The 19,077-nt window shown below is 37.8% G+C and overlaps 3 protein-coding genes across 3 annotated transcripts; 1 reads left to right on the top strand and 2 right to left on the bottom strand.

The window, feature by feature from the left end:
- Positions 1-4,987: 4,987 nt before the first annotated feature.
- Positions 4,988-7,806, top strand: LOC109242697. The gene is made up of 3 exons (XM_019409542.1): positions 4,988-5,552; positions 5,645-6,022; positions 6,988-7,806. The coding sequence occupies exons 1-3, from the start codon at positions 5,274-5,276 to the stop codon at positions 7,642-7,644; spliced, it is 1,314 nt and encodes a 437-aa protein (XP_019265087.1). The 5' UTR covers positions 4,988-5,273; the 3' UTR covers positions 7,645-7,806.
- A 985-nt stretch (positions 7,807-8,791) lies between these two features.
- Positions 8,792-9,687, bottom strand: LOC109242698 (17.8 kDa class I heat shock protein-like). The gene has a single exon (XM_019409543.1). It carries the CDS (start codon positions 9,516-9,518, stop codon positions 9,039-9,041), a length of 480 nt encoding a protein of 159 aa, XP_019265088.1. The 5' UTR covers positions 9,519-9,687; the 3' UTR covers positions 8,792-9,038.
- An 8,142-nt stretch (positions 9,688-17,829) lies between these two features.
- LOC109242695 (17.8 kDa class I heat shock protein-like) lies at positions 17,830-18,791 on the bottom strand. The gene has a single exon (XM_019409540.1). It carries the CDS (start codon positions 18,576-18,578, stop codon positions 18,099-18,101), a length of 480 nt encoding a protein of 159 aa, XP_019265085.1. The 5' UTR covers positions 18,579-18,791; the 3' UTR covers positions 17,830-18,098.
- Positions 18,792-19,077: the final 286 nt, after the last annotated feature.

The following is a 19,077-nucleotide window of genomic DNA, read 5'->3' on the forward strand; positions in this document are numbered from 1 at the left end:
ATGCTGCATTATCTTCATACAAAATTGTGGGTAGTTTGTCACATTTCACACCACATTTGTCTCGAATAAGATGTATTATAGACCTCAACCACACACACTCTCGACTTGCTTCATGAATAGCAATTATCTCAGCATGATTAGATGAAGTAGCCACAATTGATTGCTTAGTTGATCGCCAAGATATGGCAGTGCCTCCACAGGTAAACACATAACCTGTTTGAGACCGAGCCTTGTGTGGGTCAGATAAATACCCAGCATCAGCATAACCAACAAGATTGGGACTGCAATTGTTGCTATAAAATAAGCCCATATCGGTAGTCCCTTTTAGATACCGCAATGTGTGTTTGATCCCATTCCAATGTCTCCTTGTGGGAGCAGAGCTATATCTTGCTAAGACATTAACTGAAAAAGTTATGTCAGGCCTTGTAGTATTGGCAAGATACATTAGTGCACCAATTGCACTAAGATATGGTACTTCAGGACCAAGTAGCTCTTCATTCTCTTCTTGAGGTCGGAATGGATCCTTATTCACATCAAGTGATCGAACAACCATCGGAGTACTTAATAGATGTGCTCCATCCATGTAAAACCATTTCAATACCTTTTCTATGTAGGTAGATTGATGAACAAAAATTCCGTTTGCCAAATGTTCAATTTGCAAACCAAGACATAATTTTGTCTTTCCGAGATCTTTCATCTCGAATTCCTTCTTTAAATAATCAATTGCCTTTTGGAGTTCTATAGGAGTTCCAATAAGGTTTATGTCATCAACATATACGGCAAGTACAACAAATTCCGATGTTGTTTTCTTTATAAAAACACATGGGCAAATGGCATCATTTATATAGCCTTCCTTTAATAAATACTCACTAAGACGATTATACCACATTCGTCCTGATTGCTTTAGACCATACAAAGATCTTTGCAATTTGATTGAAAACATTTCCCGGGACTTTGAATTATGTGCGTTTGGCATTTTAAATCCATCGGAAATTTTCATGTATATCTCATTATCAAGTGAGCCATAAAGGTAGGCGGTAACCACATCCATTAAATGCATGTCAAGCTTTTCATGGACAGCAAAACTAATGAGAAAAAGGAATGTTATAGCATCCATAACGGGTGAATATGTCTCTTCATAATCGACACCAGGCCTTTGTGAAAATCCTTGTGCAACAAGGCATGCCTTATATCTTTGTACCTCGTTTTTCTCATTTGCCTACAAAGACCCATTTATAGCCAACAGGCTTAACACCATTAGGTGATTGGACTACAGGCCCAAAAACTTCACGTTTTGCAAGCGAATTCAACTCTGATTGGATTGCTTCTTGCCATTTTGGCCAATCAAGTCTTTGTCGACATTCTCCAACATATTGAGGTTCAAGATCCTCACTTTCTTGCATAATGCTAGATGCAACATTATATGCAAAGACATAATCCACCACTATATCCACTCGATTCAAATTTGTCTCAATATCGATTGGATTTATTGATAGTTCCTTATTTTCTTGAGCCTCGGACTCCGTGGATTCCTCATGAATCTCAGAATTTATTAAATCGTGGATTTCTTCATGAGATTCTTTCGTAGTGTCACTTTGATCATTTGTTTTCCTTTTTCTAGGATTTCGATCTTTGGAACCTAATGGTCTGCCACGTTTAAGGCGTGCTTTTGACTCATTAGCTATGACACTAGAACATTGTCCAATAGGGACATCAATACGGATTGGAACATTCTCCTTAGGGATATGTGATTTTGTTATCCTTTTCATATCCGTAAATGCATCTGGCATTTGATTTGCTATTCTCTGCAAATGAATAATCTGTTGCACCTCTTTTTCATAAATAGAGGCACATGGATCAAGATGAGATAATGATGGATTTTTCCACAAAATTTTCCATTTGGTTTCACCAACTTCTCCCCCTAATTTTGGGAAGAGTGTCTCATCGAATCGACAGTCTGCAAATCGATCAGTGAATAAATTCCCCGTTAATGTTTCAAGATAGCGAATAATGGAGGGCGATTCAAACCCAACGTATATTCCTAACCTTCTTTGGGGACCCATTTTTGGTGCGATATGGCGGTGCTACAGGCACATATACTGCGCATCCAAAAATTCTTAAATGGGATATATTAGGTTCATGACCCAAAACTAATTGCAACGGGGAATGTTTATGATAATTTGTCGGTCTGAGACGAACTAGCATTGCTGCATGCAAAATGGCTTGACCCCAAACAGAAGTGGGTAACCTCATTTTCATGAGTAATGGTCTTGCTATCAATTGCAGACATTTAATTAAAGACTCTGCAAGGCCATTTTGAGTGTGAACATGAGCTACAGGATGTTCCACTTTTATCCCAATTGATAAGCAATAATCATTAAATGCTTGGGATGAAAACTCAGCAGCATTATCAAGTCTAATAGACTTAATTGGATTATCGGGGAATTGCGCCCGTAATCGAATTATTTGTGCCATTAATTTTGCAAACGCGAGGTTGCGTGATGACAATAGGCACACATGGGACCATCTAGAAGATGCGTCTATTAATACCATAAAATATCTAAACGACCCACTAGGTGGGTGAATAGGTCCACAAATGTCCCCTTGTATACGTTCCAAAAACGCAGGGGACTCAATTCCAACCTTTGTTGGTGATGGTCTAATAATTAACTTGCCTTGATAACAAGAAGTGCAAGAAAATTCATCATTTAAAAGAATCTTTAAATTCTTTAATGGATGCCCATTTGAGTTTTCTATAATTCGTCTCATCATAATTGATCCAGGGTGTCCCAATCGATCATGCCAAAGTACAAAAGTATTGAAATCGGTAACCTTTTGGTTTACAATAGAATGTGCCTCAATTGCACTAATTCTTGTCCAATACAGGCCACAAGACAAAGATGGGAACTTCTCAATAGCCCTTTTCTGGCCAGAGACATTTTTGGTAATGATGAGATATTCAAGATTATTCTCATCTATTGTCTCAATATGATATCCATTTTGACGGATATCTTTAAAACTCAACAAGTTCCTCTTGGACTTGGAGGAGAACATTGCATTCTCTATAATAAGTATTGTTCCCTTAGGCAGAGTTATAGTAGCTCTTCCAGAGCCTTCAATTAATTTACTACTACCAGAAATTGTAGTAACATCTGCCTTACACATACTTAAATGAGAGAAATATTTCTTCTCTTTGAATATTGTATGTGTTGTACATGAGTCAACTAAACAAATATTTGATCCAAGTTTGCTTTGTGGAATATCCATATTTGCTTCCCATGGTTTGACATACAAAAGAAATATACAAATACATATTAATATTTCCAGAGAAAATGGAAAGAAAATAAAGTATTTTATTTCAAAGACGTTCTAATATCTAATACAGTAAAGGACAGTAAACATTGCCAATTTGAAGCCAAATCATACCAAAACTACAAATCCAGAAGCGAAAGAGGAAAGAAGGGAATGCGAGTAGGAAATCAGTGAAATCATACCATTTAATAGGAAAAAACCTTAAAAGTTCTCAAGCATCCAAATGTGGTCAGATTATATGAGGTACGTCGAGTATTATTTAGCAATAATCATACCATAATATGTCCTTTTTGTTATAAAATAGTTGCAGAGTTTTAACCAACTGATGCAGATTATGAATTTTGACCGTTCTCAAACTTTATTCAATGACACATTATACTAATTAAAACTACTACTTATGTAAACTACGATAATTACATGATGTTTATTCACTAACTACTACGAATAGGCAAAAATAAAATTTAAACTACTCAATCATCTTTAACCACGGATCCATCACCGATCAAGTGGTCTATTTTTCCATCAGGGCGCTCAAAGAAGTCTGCCACATCCAAGTGGGTGATGTCAAAATAATTGTCAGAGACAAAATTGGCTTCAGGGCCTTTATTCTTTAGAGATGCTTGATAAAGCTCAACCAAATGTCTTGGTACACGACAAATATTTGCCCAATGCCCTTTTCCACCGCAACGATAGCATAATGGGAATACACCTCATCCACTTCTGGCAATGGTGTAGACCCAGTGGGTCAATTTTCGTGATTTCTCATGAGCAAGTCATTGTTTCGCTCAGCCACAAGAAGAAGAGAAATCAGCTCAGAGTACTTCTTGAAACCTTTCTCTCTGTACTGCTGTTGCAAGACCATATTGGAGGCATGAAACGTTGTGAACGTTTTTTCAAGCATATCATAATCAGTGATAGTGTCTCCACAGAGTTTCAATTTAGAAGTAATTCTGAACATCGCAGAATTATATTCAGAAACAGACTTAAAGTCTTGGAGCCTCAGATGAGCCCAATCATATCGTGCTTGTGGAAGAGTTACCAACTTTAAGTTGTCATATCTTTCTTTTAAGCCATTCCACAAAATAAGTGGATCTTTGACTGTGAGATATTCAATTTTTAACCCTTCATCAAGGTGATGGCGCAAGAAAATCAAGGCCTTAGCACAGTCTTGGGTGGATGCTTTAGTTTTGTCTTTAATGGCGTCTCCAAGACCCATAGCATCTAAGTGGATTTCAGCATCCAACACCCATGTCATATAGTTCCTTCCCGAAATTTCGAGGGCAACGAACTTTCTTTTCATAATGTCAGTCATAATTAAAAAGAGGAGAAAAATTACCTTAATCTTCTCAAAGAGCTTCTTGAGACGGTAGAGTCTCGTGCTGATAACGTGTTATGAAACAATAAAAGAAGAAGAATAGTATTACAGAGAAAAATAGGGAGAGGGAATTCTTATTGATATTGGGATGAATTACAATGGAATAGAACCCTCTATTTATAGGGAGATGGTGACTTAGCCACCAAGTAATAAACCTTAGAATCTCTCTAAATATGGACATTCACCATAAATAGAATTCTATTTATAACAAAAAGGACCTTTGAGTGATGTAATTAAGTAATCCATCGGTTACATCACACAGGATATATATAGACACTTTTACCTTTTTGCTTCATCTTTTTCTCTTGCGTATCCAAATAAGAATATTTCAACTAACAGTAGGAAAAGGAACAGAGAGACAGAGAAGTGCGTGCTGTCACGATATTTAGACAAAGAAGAGCACGTTCGGAGTGGCGGCCCACGGTCGGTTGGTCCTCTGTTTTATTCAATTTTAGCTTCAAATAAAGTCTCCCTTTTAATCCAAGTCTCTTCCTCCTCTTTCTTTACCACTCTCCACTGCTCTATTCTTCTTTCATTGCTAATCTCCACCATAACTTCCATACCCTACTAATTTCCCTTCCACAAAATGAGGACTCTGTGCCCCAATTTGGATAGAGAAGATGGACTCGAGACGGTTCTAGAAGTCCCCATCCCTGAGGAAATGTTTGCTTCCCATAAGAACAGGTCATGGCATAACATGAAATCTTGGGTTAAGTCTCACACTCATGACAAGTCTGCTGATTCCATTTTCGGTGGCCGCAATGCTGAAATTCAGCTCTTGCTTGGCGTTGTTGGAGCCCCTTTGATCCCTCATCCCATCCGTTGTGACCACTCTCTCAACAAAAAGATCAATGATCATCCAATTGTAAGTTCACAAACAGTTAACTAGGAAATCTTACTTTATAATTATAGTCAAGAAGATGTTGCTAAATTCATTTTCTGTGTATACTTGTACAGGAGGCTTCAGTGGCCAAGTATATCGTACAACAGTACATAGCGGCTGCAGGAGGAGAAAATGCTCTGAATTCTATTGACAGCATGTATGCTATGGGAAAGGTAAAGATGTTAGCGGCAGAATTTATAGCGGGAGATGGTATGGGATTGAACAATAATGGCAAGGTGATGAAGAATATCAAGAGCGTGAAAAATGGGGCAGGGGAAATGGGAGGATTTGTGTTGTGGCAGAAGAGACCTGATCTTTGGAGCATAGAGCTTGTTGTTTCAGGGTGTAAAATCAGTGCTGGAAGTGATGGTAAGGTTGCTTGGAGACAAACTCCATGGCACCATTCTCATGCCTCTCGTGGTCCTGCTAGGCCTCTTCGTCGTTCCTTACAGGTACTTTTTTCTATTCAAATTAGCAAATTATTACCCTTTTCTCACTTTAATTAGTGTGTCCCCTAATGTAATATAAAGTAATATTAAATGAAAAGATGAATCATTCCATCAACTTAAGGAATTTTTGTAGCCCAATAGAGTTTAATTTTTCGAATCCCGTAGTGTGCGGATAGACAAACATTCTTTGATTGTCAAAGGACAAAGCGCTATGTTCTTTCACAGTTGTGCGGGGTCTCATGTCTGGTATCTACCTGGAAGTTGTTAAGTGTGAAATGATCCGTCAATCCTATTCAAAATTCGTTTGGTGTTCTTTTGACTTTAATCATCCAGGTGACCTACTTCAAATTAAAGTTCTGTTTTCCTTTTGCTTTTTCCACGGTCGAGCTATCTCTTTCGTTTTTAAATCAACTAATTATTCAAATAAGTTTTCCAATTAGCCAGTTAGCCTAATATTTCTATGATCTGGATCAAGCAGTCAACGGTAACATTAGGTTGTTGTCTAATCCGTCCTTTTTTATTCGAGTCTATTTACGAATTCCACGTTGTGGATCACATGGCTCGATATACCCAAATCCCACAAATTTAAACACCTAGACCCCATCAACTTGTTCCTTTAGCCAAAATTGGAACAATAGAAATGTAACAAACAAGAAGCCAGCACTAGTGAAAATGACACCTCGATGTGACCAGAAGCCCCAGAGGAAAAAAGGAAAAGAAAAAAAGACATCATGTTCTTGAACGTATAGAGCTTTCTGTTTACATTTTTCAGATGCGGATTTAAGGTGGCTTAAATATTAGGACTAACTGAACCGATTGATTTCAGTTCAAATCATGTATGTATACGTAGCTAAAAGATTTAAGACATATAATAAGATTAGAGTGATCATTCTCACTCTACTGATTTTAGATCCTGAATCCGCCTTTATTTACATATGGACTAATTGCTTTTCTAATAAATTGAACAGGGTCTTGATCCAAGGTCCACTGCTAATTTATTCTCCAATTCCATTTGCGTCGGAGAGAAGACCATAAATGGGGAAGACTGCTTTATATTAAAGCTTGAAGCAGATCCTTCAACTCTGAAAGCAAGAAGCAGCTGCAATGTAGAGATTATGAGACATACCGTTTACGGATACTTCAGCCAAAGGACAGGCCTTTTAGTAAATCTAGAGGATACTCATCTTCTAAGAATAAAAGCCCCTGGAAATGATGTCTTCTGGGAAACAACAATGGAGTCATTAATCCAAGATTATCGAACGCTTAATGGGGTTAACATCGCACATGGCGGCAGGACATCAGTTTCTCTATTCAGGTTCGGTGAGAACTCAGAAGGACACACCAGAACAAGGATGGAAGAAGTCTGGACCATTGAAGAAGTCGACTTCAACATAAAGGGACTCTCTATGGACTGTTTCTTGCCACCTAGTGACTTGAAGAAAGAAGATGAAGCATGTGGGATAGTCATGAATCATGACGCGATGAAAAAGAATTCGAGGCTGGCATTTAAGATTCATGCCAACACGCCTAAATTGATAGCTTCTGGGAAAGGTGTAACGGTTGCCAAAATCGTGGCTATTGATGAAGAAGATTCAGAAGAATATGAACCAGATGAAGACTTGTAAAATTTAGCAGTTGCATTTGATATCCTGTGGTCATTTTTGTACATAGAGCACCACAAGGATTTGTCTATGTATAAAGTATTTATATACATATAAACATCTTGATTACTCAACTTGAAGGTTGGGTTTTTACAGTTAAATTACTAAAGGAAAATATTTCTGCCACGATGAGGTTTTCTATATCTTCGATAACAACGATAACAATAACAATAAATGGGCTTCATTCCAAGCAAGTCAAGGTCAGTACCATGAATTTTCATTGTTCATGTTGCTCCATTCAAGTCTTAATCTAATATTCTCACAAAATCCTATGGACACACATGTGCAAGCCTTGAAGAAGGATCTAATTGTCTAGGCAGTCCACCTAGGTTTCTTTTAAGAGAGAACTATAGAAAACCTTAATCCTGTGTTCCCCGCAACACTGGAATGAAGTTGAGGTTGAACACATCAACTTTCATCAGTGTCTATAAAATTGAAAAACATAATATAGAATCTATAAAATAGAATTAGCCAGCCAGGTCTCTTGTTTTCAGTTGATTCTTTGCCACATCAGTGGGTTTAACCATCACGTGTATTGTTTCTTCAATTGACTGTTAGTAACTTGGTAAAACATTTAGTAGGCACAATTTCTACTAGCATCAGGTGTTCAATAGGCCAGTCCCTTATATCAGGCGTTTAATTCTGGCAAGTTCAGGAAACTGTCCATGTATTTGATCAGTTTTTAGAATATAGTGTGTCATGCATTAACATGCAGGGCCCTAGATGAGCTATAACAATCACACCTAGTCCTAACTTAATTTTTGTATCTGAATGATTTATCTGCTACATTAGACTCCAGAGCTATTGGTAGATTGTTGAAGGCGATTAAGATAGTGCCGGAAGTCTTCATGAAAGAAGCAACTATATATTTAGGGAAACCTGTCTCAGAGCCACAGAACAAGCCCACTTCTACTAGTACTAGTATAGGAAAATGCATTTGCGGAGATGCTTTTTGGTGTCCCTCAACAAGAAGGAATTAAAGAAGCAATAAAAGAGAAAATGCTTCCTTATGTAGAAATTGAAAACTAACAAATAAGAAGCTAAATTACAAGTTTTCAAATGAAGTTTTCGCCCGTACAAGTTTGATTTAAAAAATTTGGAACACCATTCATCGACAAAAAGAATTGACTTGTTTAACATTTTAACATCCGACGAAATTCAGATTCTTGGCTACGCCGCTGAATTGATACAACAATAAAAATAAGTACTGTTATTATAGTAAATTACATTACAACCATCTTTCACAAACAAACTTGACACCCGATTACATTATAAGAAGCATACCTCATAGAGACACAAATTATTCATTATGAGTCTATAATAGAGGAGACACTTGCAATGTGTAAGGAAAGAAAGAATTAACCAGATATCTCAATCGCTTTGACCTCAGGCTTCTTCACTTGCTCTTTGGGAACTGTGACGGTGAGCACACCATTTTCCATACTAGCCTTCACCTGATCTATCTTGGCATTCTCCGGCAACCTAAATCGCCTAAGGAATTTGCCACTGCTCCTTTCCACACGATGCCATTGGTCATTCTTCTCCTCTTGCTCTTTGCTTCTCTCTCCGCTAATCTGCAGCACTTTGCCTTCCTCGACCTCCACCTTCACCTCTTCCTTCTTCAGCCCCGGAAGATCAGCTTTGAAAACGTGCGCTTCAGGAGTTTCTTTCCAGTCAATCCTAGCGTTAGCGAAGGCAGAGGTTTCGCGAGCCGAGCTGGTGACATTGGCCAAATTGCTGGAAAGGGGGAAACCTTCAAAGGGATCCCACATGTGCAGAGAGAATGGATCAAAGATGTTGCTTCGTCGACCGCCGAAAATGCTTGGAATAAGAGACATTCTTGACTAAGAGACCGCTTTTGAGAGTCGGAGATTGCTTCGATTGTTAATAGATGCTTGTTGATTTGGAACGCAAGATAAGTGAGTTATATATAGGAGGAAATAAAAGAGTCTGGCAACTTCAAGATTTTTCTCATCTTTTCTTGAATTTCAAATTGTGGAACAATGTTTGGTTCTGTAACCTTCTGGAACATTATTCATAATCTTCTAGAAACGAAGAGTGTGGCAATCAAATTCGGACCTTCTTACTTGGGCCTTTATGAATGCTTAGCCCATCTTTTTTATTAGGCTTGGCCCATACAATTAGTTCCATAAGTTGAAAGTGTATACTTTCTCTATTTCAATTTAGATGACACATTTTGCTTATCGAGAGTCAAACTGTGTGAAGTTTGACCAATATTTTAAAAAGTATTTTTAATGAGAAAAATTGTAATTTATAATATTTTTCGTATAGTTTTTGAATATCTAAATTTAATTTTAGAATATTGAATTGAACTTATTCAATTTAGCTTCAAAATTTAGTCAAACTGACTCACGACAAACGAAATGTGTCATTTAAATTGAAATAAAGGGAGTAATATTTTAGACGTCGTTATGCTTGGAATAATGTACATTCTCTCCTTTAATTTTTTTATTTATTTGGCCTTTTTTAGGCCACTCTTTAGGGCTAAATTTCCCCTTCAAAGTAATTGATGAAATTTTCATTTTGTAGACAAATCTATCGTACATAAACTAACAGGGACATCTGAGTAGTTGTCACAGGGGTGATTTATGTCACTCGAATTCTGCCCGAGGTTCACCATCGTGCGGCAGTCAAGCCCAGCCTTGACTTCAGTCTTTCCAACACTTAGAATAATTTTAGGAACGTTTGAGACTTAGACAGATTTATGCAGCAAATAAAGTAAAAGTCACACACAAAAATTACAAAAATTTCTCCCCAACTTGTATTAAAATGTGAATACAAGAATACAATAAGCCAGCACTATGACCAAGACAAAGAACTCCCTAGTTCCCTGCCCCAAAACGATTTTCCCACCCTTAGGAAATAATTTAGACATTTTTGGCTTAACAAGATGCACAAAACTAAGTTCTGCCCCTTTGGGACAACTTATGCACATATTTATAGTGCTGCTGCCCAATTACACTTGGGAGGATTTATACAATTAGTTGACAAGCCCCAACTGATGGGCAAACATGCTAAGACAAATACAAAAACGTGCCCACATTTTTAGCCCATGATCAGCCATGTTTTGGATGTGATTGTAACCACCAACTGGCTCTCATGTGCCTTGCACACATTTTGCAACTGCTGCCTGTGTACTGCATGTGCCTGTTTTGCCCAGCTGTTGCGTGCCCAAGGCTGCATTGCACCCAGCCTTGCCCTTTGACACTGCTCTGCACCAATGTCATGGCCACAGCTTGCCGCCCACTGACTTATCGGCACGCTCATTGACACAGCTACCCGCTTATGTCAAGTCGCCCTCAACTTGATCAAATCTGCCCGTATCAATTGTCATTGCTTGTCCCGCATTGCCTTGCCTTTTCTTGCCATGTCTTTGCCCCTGCTTTGACATGGCTTTGCCTTGCCATTGTTATGTCAACCCGCACGTCCAAGTGAATAAATGCGTTTTGCTTCCGTTCAAGGTGTGTTTGTTAACCCCGCATAGTCCATTATGCCGAGCTGCCCGTCATGATGTTGCCTCATTTTTCAGGTTGTGTGCCAAGGCCATCATGAAAATCCTTGTCAAAACCTAACCTGCCGAGGAACCTTGTCAAGAGGCTAACAGTAGTGGCCTCATGAATGGCCATCTGTGCAAATGGCACCTTAAAATCGTTGAAAGTGTTTAGAAATAAATGTAATAGATATGGGATTGAAAACTTTCATATTTCCACCTTTATAAAATTGATTCTGTAGTACAGTTTTCGCATCACCCTCAAACTTTTTCGTTAGTGGCGAAAAAGCGCAAATTCAGCAACTCAAGTGTCACGACCCCAATTTCCCTCCGTATGATATCGTGATAGCACCTAGCCTTTACGACTAAGTAAGCCTAACAATTTATAATAACTGAAGAGAGATAATTAACAAGTTAGTGAAAAACAACCGAACAATTGATAAAAACCCTTCCGTAAACAAATCTCATAATACACACCCTAAAATCGGTGGAACAAAGTCATATGCTCTACAGAGTATAACGAGAGTAACTACTACATCAGTGTCTAAAAGAAAATACAAAAGTATATGAGAATAAGGGAAGGTGCTCCGAGGTCTGCGGACGCCGAACAAGCATACCTTGAAGTCTCCGGTAAAAGCAACTAGCAGGAAATCTCTATCGACCGGCACGAGCAGATGTACCTAGATCTGCACAAAAATGGGCAGAAGTATAGTATGAGTATACCACAACGGTACCCGGTAAGTCAAGCTTAACCTTAGTAGAGTAGTGACGAGGCCAGGTCAAGGCACCTACTATGATATTAATAAACAGTATGAAAATGTAATACAACTACGTAATGGGAGATGAAGAAACAACTGAGAGGTAGTACCACAACCATATTTTATAACGGCTTTACAAGAAAGTAGTTAGAAGATTACCATCCTCATAAGAAGTCAGTATGAAGCTCCCATTGGACTGCGTATGCACCAGAGGTGCAAGTATTATAATAGAGCTTCAAGTTGTGGATATAAATTATACCTATGTGGAAGAGAGGTTATGAAAGAGATAGAAGAAGGTGAGGCAATATTTTAAGGTAAGTAAGGTAAAGGTGAACAACGTACGAGATACTCAAATGCATAAGGTTGCGAATAGTCCATACTTCGGAGAAGGCTAGAAGCGCTGGGATTCAGTATCGATAGCGGCGTCGCAAGTGGCATATCTTCCAGCCTATGGCTTCTAGGTACCGAGAGGTCTAGTTAAGAGAGTAAAGCAAAGTTAGAGACAATATGATGTCTCGCTTGAAAACATAAGGAAATATATGGTGCAAGTAAGTTGAAGGAAGGTTGTGAATTATATAAATAGATATGAGTAGGTCGCAAGCTAAAGTATGGTAAAGCGATAAAGTTTTAGGAAGACAAGAAGAAGGATAAGAAAGGGCGAGTGAGAAGGTGACGAGAATGGATAATTCCTCAAGATTAAGCCCATGAAAACAAGAAGAGCTGATGGTTTATCTAAGTTATAGAAAGTTCAGTATAGCCTAACTAAACTCAAAGGAGCCGAAGACTAATAGCATTTAAAAGAGATGGAATGCTGGCCTGGTAGTAGAATAAGGGTGTAATTGTGATAGATAAAGGATGATGTTTGTTCCTTCGATTGAATGATGATTTGAAGAAGAAAAAAAGAGGATTTCATGAATTGTACCGGATTAAAATACCCACATAAGGTAAATCACATTAGAATGCTATGAAATACGATTATGAAAGTATAGTAGATTGGCTAAAAGCTAAATGAAAGAGTCGCATAGGAGCACATAATAGAAAAAAGTCGTATGAGCTGCATGATAAAAGGTAGCAACAGTTACGAGATTGGAAGAATTTCGACCACGAGTGTGGTGTGAGAAAGAGGCCTAAATGGGGGAATGCCTTGGCCTTTGGATTTATTCAAAGCACTGTTGCCTCAATAGAAAGAAGAGTTTTAAAGTATTCGCAAGAGCTATGGGTTATGAGAATGATAAGTGCATCAGTCAACATTCGAGGACGAATGTTTCAAGGGGGGGGGGGGGGAGGGATGATGTTACACCCCATGTTTTCGTACGTGGAAGTACGCCATAATTAAATTGATATAAGCTTAGAAATGAGATGTTACATCCTGCATTTTCGTACGTTGAAGTTTCGTCGTAAGTTAATCGACGTAAGTTCGGGAATGAGTTTTATTTTGGGATTATAAGTATTATGCTATTTCAAACAAGTGATAAGTTAATTCGTGAAGGTGAGAGGGTAATCAAATTGAAGAAAATGAATTTCGTCGAAGTTTGTCATTTTGGGATAAAATACGGCCCAAACTAAAATACTCGGTATTTATGGACCAGTGCCATACAAGGTGCCACATGACCATGATAGTAAAATGTATAAGGTGTGATAAAAGTGAGTAGTATTTTAAGTAATTTGAGATAAGTCTTAATTATGTGAATATTTGATTAATTGTAAATTTTTTGTGGAAGATTAACCATGTACTTAAGAAAATTGGAGGATAAATTTGGATAAGTTTAAGTGTGGAATCGTGGCAGCATGTGCCATTCAACCAAATGACTCATTAGTCATTTATAATATGTTTCACATTAAGGAATTTGGTGGCAAAATCCTTCTTAAAGTGGGGATCATATCATAAGGCTTCTTAAGACTTAAGAAGTCATTCAATAGTAATGTTAGTCTTCGAATTCAACTCAAACATAAGACTTCTCTAAATTGTAACGTGGGGAAGCTTAGCATCTTCAACAAATTCAAATGATTTCATGGCAGTTCAAAAAGATTTCATAGCATCTTAAGCTCGTGAGATTTTGCAATTATAAGGGAGTATAGTGCAATGTTTCTCAAGAATATCATACGGATTTTTTCCTACTCCGATATTGCCGTCACGTGTTTTGGCGCAATTAACGTGTGTTTGAGGATTGTCAAGAGAATCGACTCAGTTATGTTAAGTCTATCCCTTCTTTCTTTTTGGCATGATCCACACGATACAAGCGAAACGAGCAAATGCACAACTTCCATAAAATGACTCTATTCATAGAAATGCTAGAAATGCTTATGTTCTTGATTCCCCAGGTGTCCTATTATTTTATCATCTGTTCATGGGTCTCAAAAAATACGTAAGTTGATAAGGTTTATTTCATGATGTTAATCAGAGGCATAATGGTCTTATGACATTCCGAAATATTTTATTGACGTACTTTCTCATGCATTGCATTCATTTATACATGTACATTATCCCATGACCAGATGGCGTGATATACGCGCATATATGTATATTATATGTATATGGGATATGGAAAAAAGGTTATGGCGTTATATACGCACCACCAACTGATCAGTTGGTATACGTTGATGATTTTGCCCACAGTGGCCGAGATGATATGATGGGATGCCCTCAGAGGCTTGATGTGTTATGAACACATGTACCTATGCACGACATGACATTCATACGCATATGTATGACACTATAAGTATTTCATGATTTATAGAGTTATTCAGACTTACATTCGAGTCTTTTAGTCCATGTTTCTCTCATGTCTATTATTTATTGATTTTCATTCCTAACATACTCGGTACATTATTTGTACTAACGTCCCTTTTGCCTGGGGACGTTGTGTTTCATGCCCGCAGGTCCCGATAGACAGGTTATGAGCCCTCCAAGTAAGCTATCAGCTCAGCGAAAGGTGTTGTTGTGCTCCATTTGCTCCGGAGTTGCCTATTTTGTCAGTATGATTAGTACATGTATTGATTGGTATGGCGGGGCCCTGTCCCGACCTTTATAATAGTATGTATTCCTAGAGGCTTGTAGACAGATGTCATGTATACGGATACTTGTATGGCCTTGTCGGCCTATGTTTTGAGTATATAAAAGATCATGCCAGCCTTATAGGCCCGTACGTCATATGTATAAGTTTGGATTACATGTTGGGTCATCCAATGTCAAGTATTTTCTCCATGTTTTATTCTATTTATCTCACGACAACCTCTCTGGCTCATTTACCTATGGTATTATGATACGAAAGATACGTTACGTAGTTACTCGATTGAGTAAGGTACCGGGTGCTCGTCGCGGTCCATCGGTTTGGGTCGTGACAAATCTTCATCATATTTGAAAGCAATAATGCATTTTTGCATACTCATCTATCCAATGATATGTAACAGTCAAATAATCATTTTCATTTACAGCACGACCAATATCAGAAGTAAGAGAAACTTTACAAGAAAGACTGGCGAACATATAACGAATATATGTCTGATATTGTCCAAAAAGCCTAAAGTTACCAGCTCTACAAGTACTTATAGGAATACTTTTAAACGAAAGGTTATAAATTCTTTGATTACAATTAGCAAGATATGGTGAAGCAGCAAAATTAATAGGTAAACAACCTAAAATAATTATTTTAACTAATTCTTCCCGATCTCTCACTATATCATATTCACCCATTAAATCACCAGTACCCGGGTTAAGTTTTTGTTGCCCACCTTCCTCATCAACACCCCATGCAATAGGGTGGTTATCTACCATGCGCCCACGAAGTTGACCTGTTTCCCCTACCTTACCTCCGGTCTCATGTTTATAAACTTCCTTACAAATTTGACATCTTACATAATTTTTATCTTCTTCTAGCCTTTAAAAAATATTTCAACACTTACTTCTTAATCTTCGATTCCTCTTAATAAGGAGGGGAGGCCTACCTGTATTACCACGACCTCCACCCCTAGTATTTTAAGTTTGACTAGCATTACCAGGTGTAGTTGGTGGTGTTTCAAGATTATCAGGTGATGGAATATCGTCCAAATTATCATCTAAATCATCATCTATACCATAATTTTCTTGAAGTCGCTCATAATCTACATTTAAATTTTCAGGTGAACATTCAGAAATATGTGTAAAACTACTAGAAGAACTAGCACCACCTCTTGATTTTTTAGAAGTTTTACTCTTACTACTACCACCCCTACTAGTGCACGCTTTTTTGGCTGCTCTTCATATATCGATTATGTAATTAAATTAATAATTCTAAATAATAAAATAAAAACCAAAGAAGAGAAAGAGATGGAACGAATGTACCAGGATTCCAGTTGCCGCACTAAATTTGATATCAAGCTTCACTTGTTAGACCGATACTTGATACCATACTTCGCTTGAATACTTGATATTTGCTAATTATAATTTTGTAGTGACTAAAGTAAATATTTGATGAAACTTGAAATAATAAGTAATTGAGAATTTAAGAGCAATAATCAATATTATCAAGAGAGAATTGAGAGAGAACTAGAGTAGTAAGAGAGTAAATTGTGAGAAAAAATGAAGAAGGGGGGCTATTTATAGTTTTTAAAAGGTTAAAATTGTAATTGATCAATTATTGGGGGGGGGGGGGGGGTTAATTTTCTTAAGGGGATAAGCCGAAATGACCATTTTTGCAAAAAATGGCCGTTGCCCAACGGCCATTTTTGAATTCGACCGTTGACAACAGTCCAGAAATTTAAAACAAAAATTGCAACAGTAACCGGGCTGTAGCCCGGTAAAAACCCGGTAACGGATGACCGGGCAAATCGGGCTCCGGGGCTCCAGTTACCTAAATTTGTTCGTTCAAGCCCGGCTCCCCGCCCAACCCTCCCCAACCCGTCCCCTTCCCCTAGAGTATCGGGCTGACCCGAGCTGAACCGGGTCGAACTGGACTGTGAACGGGCCAGCCCGGCCCGATTAACAAGTATACTCTACCCCATTAAAGGTCTTCTCAATGCTGACAGATAACAGATACCTACCTTTCGAATCAAGTGGAGAAAATCAATCGGGCTAATATTTGAGCCTCCTTGAAGTAATAGCTTTATTGCCTCACTTTTGTTGTATTGCTTTAGAGAAGTAGAGATAGCTGAAGCTGTCACAAACTTCACACATAATTCTCACATTTCGTAAAGGAAGAATGGATATACCCTCCTTTTTCAATCGTGACTCATTTTTTATAAAAAAAAAAAAGAAAGTAGATCGACTGAGATCTCATAAAAAGCTTGAACAGAATTTATTGTGCAAGATTTACTTGCTTATTGAACCAGTTACAATTTGGATTCTTTTTTGAAAAATTAACCCAAATAATTGTCCACCTAATTTCTTAAACGAAAATAGCCGGCGGATATATAATATTTAAAATTTATGTATAATATGTATATAACTATGTATAATTTATGTATACCGGCTAGAAAACGTAAACAGTAAATACTATTTATATAATAATCCCTTATTATATCATATTAAATGAAAGAAAAACAGGTTGATCAACCTATTAAATGAAATTATTTTACTACATTTTGTAAATGGTTTTCATTATGGGATTTCAAAATTATTCGACACAATCGTCTAATAAAAACAAATTTTAAGGACTCAAAATTTATACTACAATTTAAATTTGAGATAATTTAAACAGGAAGAAACTCTTGGTAGTGCTACTGCTTATACTCTTGAGGACATTGAAGGACTTCTCTTTCGACCAGTTATATATACAATGTGGGAATGACATTTTTACGCTATATCAATGAAAATTTCTGCTCTGGTGAAGCCAGGCAACTCCTCTTTGTATCATTTAATTAAAGCTCATTGTTATGATGATAATCTCTTTAGGAAAACACATCACCGGATGAAGAAATAATAATCGTATATAGAGCAAACAGTAAATAAGCTGTTAACGGAAAAGGCACGCAACATTCTACATTGATCGATTACAAGCGTATAATATGTAAAAGACCCACAAACATACAAATACGATCATACAGACACATTATTGAGCTAAAACTAAAAACCAGACTTCCAGAAAACAAGACACTGAAAACACTTCCGAAATTATAGGTAGAATCACAGAACTCATAAACGACCAGTAGCCACCGCGCGCGCCCTCTGTTATTTAACCAGATATGTCAATGGCCTTCACTTCAGGTTTCTTTTCCTCCATTTTTGGGACAGTGACAGTGAGCACCCCATTCTCCATAGCGGCCTTAATCTCCTCCATTTTGGCATTCTCCGGCAGCCTAAACCTCCTAAGGAACTTGCCGCTGCTCCTCTCCATACGATGCCATTTATCGTTCTTCTCCTCTTGCTCTCTGCTTCTCTCCCCACTAATTTGTAGAACTCTTCCTTCTTCTACCTCAACCTTCACTTCCTCTTTCTTAATTCCAGGAAGATCCACCTTAAAGACATGGGATTCTGGGGTCTCTTTCCAATCAATTCGAGCGCTCGCGAAAGCAGCGGTTTCACGAGCAGAGGTTGGAACGTTGGCGACTGTACCAGAGAGAGGGAAGCCCTCGAAAGGATCCCATATGTCGAGGGAGAATGGATCGACGATGTTGCTCCTGCGGCCACCAAAGAAGCTTGGAATCAGAGACATTTTTGTTCTGAATTGGGACTTGACTGATGATAATTAAAGCTGGAAATTAAACTGTAGTTGATTCTTGTATTCGAATTGTTTGACGACAACCAACTCATTGCCGAGTGCTATTTATAGATGGGAGTTTCGGGAGGAAAAAGGAATGGACTAAGGAAATTATTGAGTTGGAGCGCAATTTAGGATATTCTCGAGATAACTGTTGATATTGGAACAAGGAGGTCTCTCTAGACTTCCGGAGCGTTCTATTTTCTTCCTATTTAAGGGATTATATTACAATGGACGAAAATTACGCTATTTGACACTAAATTTTTAAAGAATGCCAAATAATATTACTCCTATTTCATAAGAGAAAAATAAAACAAAATTTCCGATTTCCCTATAAACTTTTTGGCTTTTTTAAGAGCATTTTTCGAAAAAATTCATTTTACAATTCTAATACATAAAGCTGGCACTTGTCGCATTTGCGGACAAATTCATTGGTGTCCTTCTCCATGCTATC

This window comes from Nicotiana attenuata, unplaced genomic scaffold (assembly GCF_001879085.1).
Source record: "Nicotiana attenuata strain UT unplaced genomic scaffold, NIATTr2, whole genome shotgun sequence".
In the NCBI taxonomy this organism is placed as follows: domain Eukaryota; kingdom Viridiplantae; phylum Streptophyta; class Magnoliopsida; order Solanales; family Solanaceae; genus Nicotiana; species Nicotiana attenuata.

What these genes read in the sequence shown, in the direction of transcription:
- LOC109242697 (XM_019409542.1), top strand. Translation starts at nt 5,274, where the DNA reads ATGAGGACTCTGTGCCCCAATTTGGATAGAGAAGATGGACTCGAGACG. An exon ending in AGATCAATGATCATCCAATT is followed by an intron (nt 5,553 to 5,644) that starts GTAAGTTCACAA and finishes ATACTTGTACAG; the next exon opens with GAGGCTTCAGTGGCCAAGTA. An exon ending in CTCTTCGTCGTTCCTTACAG is followed by an intron (nt 6,023 to 6,987) that starts GTACTTTTTTCT and finishes TAAATTGAACAG; the next exon opens with GGTCTTGATCCAAGGTCCAC.
- LOC109242698 (XM_019409543.1), bottom strand. Translation starts at nt 9,518, where the DNA reads ATGTCTCTTATTCCAAGCATTTTCGGCGGTCGACGAAGCAACATCTTT.
- LOC109242695 (XM_019409540.1), bottom strand. Translation starts at nt 18,578, where the DNA reads ATGTCTCTGATTCCAAGCTTCTTTGGTGGCCGCAGGAGCAACATCGTC.